Consider the following 6,211-nt stretch of genomic DNA (forward strand, 5'->3'; position numbering starts at 1 on the left):
ATATACCCAAAAGCAACCAAATAAGCCCAAACACACCCAAGTGAACACAAGCACAGTCAAATGAATCCAAACACAACCCAGTAAGCCCAAAGCACCCAACCAAAGCCTTTATTTGGCCCCGTGTGGTGCCCTTCTCTGACGCCCAGCGCCCGCAGGCCGTGCGGAGCCGCTGCCACCCGTGGTGGTGCTGGGCCCCGGCGCTGTGGCGGCCCCGGCCGAGCTCCCCGGGTCCCTCCTGGCCCCGGCCGCCCCCTCTCGCCGCCCCGTCAGGGCTCGGCTGGAGCCGCGGGGCTGTGGGGACACCACAGCCTCGCGCATCGCAGCCCCGTTGGCACCGCGGGCAGCGCTGGATGCAGGGAGGTGCTCACAGGTCCCAGATCCCGGCCCTACTCCCCTGCCGGCCTCCAGGGCCTGCCTGGGGCGAGGGAGCGCAGGGGCGGTCGTGCTCAGAGAGGTGCAGGGGCAGCTCCCTCTGGGCCTGAGGCTGCTCTTTGCAGGGTCTCAGGGCAGCACCCTGCACCCCACCAGCTCCTGCGGTCCCATTGCTGGAGCCGGGCTGCCCGGCTCCATCGGAGCTCGGCTTCCTGCAGCTGGGATTGCCCAGCAGCGGGCAGGACGACGGCAGGGACTGGTGCAGTGGTGGGGCAGTGATAGGCAGTCCCCGCTCTTAGGACAGTTCATACTGCGACTTGAATCGCTTCCACAGGCGACGAGATATGACGCCGGTCACTATCAGTCCCAGGAGTAACATCGTTGTTCCCATGGCTATGGCAGGGTCAGCGCTGAACACATCTGCAAAGGCACAAGGAGGACGTGTAGTTGCAGGCACCCAGGGCCGAGTGTAATGCCCCAAAGCCCCAGCGCAGCTGCAGCCCATCCCAAGGGATGCGTGTGGCGGGCAATGCAGGGGCCGCGGAGCCACACTCACCGTCCGAGACCACCAGCTGCAGGCTGACCACCTGGGAGTGGTGGCCCTGCAGGATGCACTGGTAGTGACCTTGGTGACGGGGCTCAGCGTGGTCCAGCTGCAGCGTGGAGCCGCTGCCCGCCACCTCCTCCCGGTACTGTGACAGGGCCACGGGGGTGCGCAGCCAGCGGACGGTGGCATTGTGAGCGCACTGCGCGTGGCACTTGATGCTCAGGGCCCTGCCCCGCGTCCCGTTGGGAGGCAGCGACCAGATCCGCAGGCTGCAGGCGGGTGCTGTCCCCATCCCCACCGTGTGGGAGCCCTGGCTGGTGCCACCTGCAGCCGTGCCCTCTGCCTCGGCCAGGCCCCCAGCTGTGGGGCTCGTGGGGCTGGAGCTGGGAACTGTGGCAGTGGCTGGACGTGCTGAGGGGCTGCCCACCACGGGGGCCTGAGGAGTGGGGTGCTCCTCTGGGGGGGGTTCAGTAGCAGCAGCATGCTCTGAGGTAGTCTTGGGCTCCTGCGATTCAGTGGTCAGGGCTGAGGTGGGATCACGCATGGGGTCACCCGGCTCTGGGGACAGCGCTGTGGTGGGCACAGGCCTGGTGGTGCTGAGGCTCCCCATTGTGGTTGTCATGGTGTGGGGGCTCTCCGTGGAGGTGACCACGGCCGCCGGCTGCTCTGCCACAGCTGCGAACACAGAGGGTCCCGGGCAGCCTTAGAGCTGCGGCAGTGCTCATCCCTTGCATTATCCCTGTGGCGATGCCCCCTCCGCCTGCCCTGGCCGCCTCCCCCCCTGTGAGCGCAGCACCCTTGGGCAGGGAGCAGCAGCAGAGCGGCACACCCGGAGCAGCAGCGGGGACAGGGGACCGGCAGTGCAGCACGGCAAGGAGTGCTGTCACCCTCCTGCAGTGGTTTCAAGCAGTGCCTGTCGGTGGGGGTGGGCTCTAGCAGACAGGGCACTGCAGGGACCCCAGCTCCAGCCCCAGCACTCACCCCCCGTGCTCACAGCCATCGACGCCTCGCGGGTGAAGATCTCCGTCCCGATGCTCAGTGTCAGCTCGCACCTGAACAGCACGCCCTCCGCCACGTCCTCCCCCGCTACCCGCAGCGTGGCCTCGATGTCGAACAGCTCCTCGTCGGTCTCCGTTGCGTCGGGGTCATCCCTCTGCAGCTCTTGGTCCCCCCGGTACCAGGTGACCTCCAGCCCCATTGGGGGGTACACGCGCCGGGCCGAGCAGCGCAGCGTGGCGGGCTGACCCGGCACCAGGGCAGGCGGCTGAGCATCGAGCTGCAGCGTGTCCGGGAGGGCTGCGAGGGGAACCACCGCAGGGAGCGCAAAAAGTGACCCTCGGCCCCGCTTCCCACGGCCCTGGGGAGTTCAGGGCGGTGCAGGGGGGGTGCCGGGGGAAGGGGTGGGGGTGCTTACAGTAAACCTTCAGGTTGACGAATTTCTGGTAGTGCTCCTCGCCGCAGATGCCCTGGCAGATCTTGATGCCTGCCATGGCCACCTCGGCGCTGTTGATGTGCAGGACGCTGTGGGTGGGGAAGTCAATGCTGCCCAGGTTGGTGTCCAGCCCCTTCCACTGCACCGTGCCGCCCGTGCAGGGCAGCGAGCAGTTCAGCTGCACCGCGTCCCCGTACCGCACCAGCGGCTCCCGCGGCTCCACCACCATCTTGGCGAGCGGTCGTCCTGGGAGAAGGAAGAGGAACCGCGGGGCGTTAGCGAGGGGAACAGACACAGAAAGCGAAGCAGACACGGTTTTGGCTCCCTGTTTGCTGAACAGTCGCACTCAGGCACCACCCAACACCCTTCCCATGGCTGTGGGGGGCACAGCTCGTAGGGGCGGCTCATCACAGCCAACGCTCCTGCAGCAGGAGCCAGCCAGGGCACCACAGCGCAGGCATCGCAGCCAGATCAGACTCTACCACCGAGACCTGCCAGCCGTTTTGTGGGTGATGAGGCCCCACAGCTCTGGGTGCAGGGGTGAGGAGCAAGGAGAGGAGCTCTGCTGGTGGCACGTGGAGCAGAGCCCTGGGCCAGCAGGCGAGGGACCGGCACGGCTCCCAGGCACTCACCGCTGCAGCCCCACAGTGCGCTGAGGAGGAGGAGAGGAGCCGCTTCCATCACCCGCGGGGCCGGGCAGCAGCAAGCCGAGGTTTTCCTTCCTTCCCTCCCGTCGGGGAGCAAGTGCTGCCGGCTGGGGCTGTCCCCTTCTGGCTGCCAGCCCCGTCCCCAGCCCTTCTTAAAGCCCTGCAAGAACCGCCCCCGGCCTTCCCGCCAGCGGGGTATTTCCAGAGGGGGTTTCTCGTTTTGTTCAAAGTTCAGCTCCCACCCAGCTCTGCAGCCCCTTGCCCAGGAGACCTGCGGGGCTCCTGCTGCATCGCACCCCCCCGGCAGCTTCGGGCAGGCGGTGGTGCCCTGAGACTCGCCCAGACCTGGCCCTTGCCCGGCTCTCCCCGCACCCCATCCGGCCGCGGTGCGGGCTGCCCGGGTGCCGCCAGGTGCCCCATGTTCCAGCAAGCAGGAACCCCCCAGAACACGGGGATTTGATTCCTTCTGTGCCAAGAGGCTGGATGCAGGGGGAGGACAGGCTGCCTTCCCACCCCAGCTCACCCCATGCACCCAGGGGTGCTCCAGGCAGGAACAGGAGCTGAAATAAATCGCCCGGGGGCCAGCCAGGTGAGCGGGGTGACACGGGGTGCCTGGCTTTCCACTGCCCCCACAGCCCCAAACCAACCCTGTGCTGTGTGGGGCCAGCAGGGCCCTGCTGAGCTGAGAGGGACGCTTGTCCCCCAGAGCCCGTCTCAGCCCCTCGGTCCCAAACACCGAGCCAACGCCGCGCTCAGGGCCGAGATGTGAACTTGTGAAGGCGCAGCCCCCGGGCATGGGGAGGAGGCACCCAGCCCAAGGGGCTGCACCCAGCATTTATTCCCAGGAGTTGTTTTTAGGGACAAAAGTAGGTGTCCGTGGGAAAGATGGTTTTATAGGTCAGAAGGAAAAAGTGTTTTCACGTGGATGTTGGCTTGGCGTTACCCACCCTCAGCAGCTCTCCTTGCTCCCAGGGCAGGCCTGGCATCGCTTCCTCGTCCTTACCCTGCTCCCCGGGCAGAGTCGGGCCCAGCCTGGCCCATCCCATCCCGTCAGGCTGGCGGCTGGGGAAGGTGCCGAAGGGTGAAAGTAGGGGATGCCCCCGCTCCCCCCACACCTCCCCTTGCAGGAGGTGGAAAGTCTGCGCGGGAACCCGCTGCTTCCCCTGTGGGAACACTCCTGAGAAGTGGCTCCAGGCACAGGGCACGCCACTCATCCTTTTGGGACCAAAGGCAATTAACCATCGGACGTGTTCTGGAGGCCTCCCACTGGCAGGGGAAGTGCTCTATAAACAGCTGCCACCAGAATATGCACATTCAGCTGAAGCTGGGGTGATTAATGGCTCTGGGGTTTTGTTCCTTCCATCCTGTGTTAACAGAGCCACTTCCCAGAGCTCCCAGCAGCCGCCGTGGTCCACAGATGGAGGCCTCTGACCCTGGGTCCCCTCGGTGGGGCGAGCCCTGGGCAGGGCTGCTCCTCGCGCCAGCCGGGCTCTTCCCAGCAGCGATGCCCAGAGCTGGAGCCACAGCGGCGCTGGAGTCTCCTCACTCCTGCCCTTGCAGCCCAGAGCCACCAGCACAAGGTTTGGGTGTGTTAAGGCACCTTGCTGGGCCCTCCATGTCCTAAACCCACATCCCCTCAGCCAGCTGTGGCCCCTGCCATTGCCCGGCCCCAGGGGAGCCGTGGGTGCTCACTGCCCTTGCCCATGCTCCCCCCAGACCACCGGGGAGTCGTCCCCTTGGCTGGAAGCGCACACGAGCGATGCTTTTCATCTGTTTAGAACAAAGCTGCCTCCCTCCAGAAAAGGCAAAAAAAGAGAGCGAGATCTATGAGTTACAGACACAGGGCGGGAAGAGCAGGCTGAGGCACTTTGGGACTTCCAAGAAACAGGAAACCTTTAGGGTCAGCGCAAAGGGAACGACGACTTTCAAGAAACAGCTCAAACTTTCCTCCTGGATGCTGAGCACACGCCTTCCTGACAGCCGGGAGGACTCTCGCTCGGCGAGACTCATCCCGGAGGCATTTTTCAGGAAACAAACTTCAAAACAGCTCAGCCGAGCGACGGACCGACGGCAGCGGGACGGGCGCTGGCCCCCAGCACAGGATACCACTGCGCCGCCGAGCCGTCAGCACCTGCACTCACCAACGCCCGATACAAGGAAAAAAAAAAAAAGAAGAGAGAAGAGAGAAAACAGAAAAAGCTGTTTTGAATTCTAGGCTGTACTTGCAATATGCACACCTTCCTTTTTCCTCCAGTGCACTGATGCTGTGTCAACCTGAGGTCTGCCCCCCCACCCATAAAGGCAGGAAAAAAAAAACTACAATAAGCTCAAAAGCACAGAGGAAACAAATACAAAAGGCAATACATTTTACAGCAGATTAATTGCATTTCCAGCTCATTACAGGATATCGGCCATCCAGCAGCACATCCCATCCAAGGTCTGACTGGATCTGCTCATCCTTCTTGTGATATTGTTCACAGCAGCACCATCATCAAGCACTGTAAAAAAAATAAATAAACCACCACCCCTTAAATGAGGAAGATAAGATCTAAATTAAGTCTGCCTGGAAATGAAGACAATGGGGTCTGGGATGCTAATAACCTGGGTCCGGGGGCGCTCCCTGATAATGGCTCAGGGCAGGAGCGAGGGACGGAGGCTGAGCACTGGGCTGCAGCAGCGCTCTGGGCTCGCCCAAACCTGAGAGCAAGCCCCTGCCTGCCCAAGACGCCAGCCCCAGCCCCGACTGCACTTGTGGAGTGTTTTCCTCCCCCCTCCACATCCCAAAGGGGGCCCTGCACTGCAAATATTGCCTGCACGTGCTGCCTGGAAAACTCCTGGGTTTTGCTCACGCCCACGGCGAGATGAGCAGCGGGGCCGTGGCTCGGAGCGCCTGGTCTTTAGGCACCAAGGCAGGGAGAGCCGTGAGGACAGCGTGGCTTTCATGCTCTGAGGAAGATCCGGATAGCTGCGTTAGCATCGGGGTGAATTTGAATTGATTGCAAGTACTTTTTATTCCAGAATATCTATAAGAAATTGGTGAAAATAACTGGACAAGTTGTGCCCACTGAGGAGAGATCGGAGCGACACGGCCGCGGGTGCAGACGCTTGCAGCCATCCCTTCAGCACAGCCCCAGGGGCTGAGACAAGTCCTGCGCAGAAGCACGAGGCTGACTCAAAAAGCCATCTGGTAACACCGGCGGGGGAAACTGATCA

At 63.2% G+C, this 6,211-nt stretch overlaps 1 protein-coding gene across 1 annotated transcript; it reads right to left on the minus strand.

Moving 5' to 3' along the window:
- Positions 1 to 171: 171 nt before the first annotated feature.
- Positions 172 to 3,091, minus strand: MADCAM1 (mucosal vascular addressin cell adhesion molecule 1). The gene is made up of 5 exons (XM_082780257.1): positions 2,984 to 3,091; positions 2,334 to 2,597; positions 1,901 to 2,215; positions 929 to 1,594; positions 172 to 792 (listed from the first exon to the last, which is right to left on the minus strand). The coding sequence occupies exons 1-5, from the start codon at positions 3,030 to 3,032 to the stop codon at positions 668 to 670; spliced, it is 1,419 nt and encodes a 472-aa protein (XP_082636383.1). The 5' UTR covers positions 3,033 to 3,091; the 3' UTR covers positions 172 to 667.
- Positions 3,092 to 6,211: the final 3,120 nt, after the last annotated feature.

The sequence above is a fragment of the Aythya marila genome (assembly GCF_965140915.1).
Source record: "Aythya marila genome assembly, chromosome: 27".
In the NCBI taxonomy this organism is placed as follows: domain Eukaryota; kingdom Metazoa; phylum Chordata; class Aves; order Anseriformes; family Anatidae; genus Aythya; species Aythya marila.

Excerpts from the sequence above, each read along its gene's own strand:
- MADCAM1 (XM_082780257.1), bottom strand. The coding sequence starts at position 3,032 with ATGGAAGCGGCTCCTCTCCTCCTCCTCAGCGCACTGTGGGGCTGCAGC. Across the intron at positions 1,595-1,900 it reads GATGGCTGTGAGCACGGGGG|CTGTGGCAGAGCAGCCGGCG; the intron begins GTGAGTGCTGGG and ends CTGTGTTCGCAG. Across the intron at positions 793-928 it reads GCAGCTGGTGGTCTCGGACG|ATGTGTTCAGCGCTGACCCT; the intron begins GTGAGTGTGGCT and ends GTGCCTTTGCAG.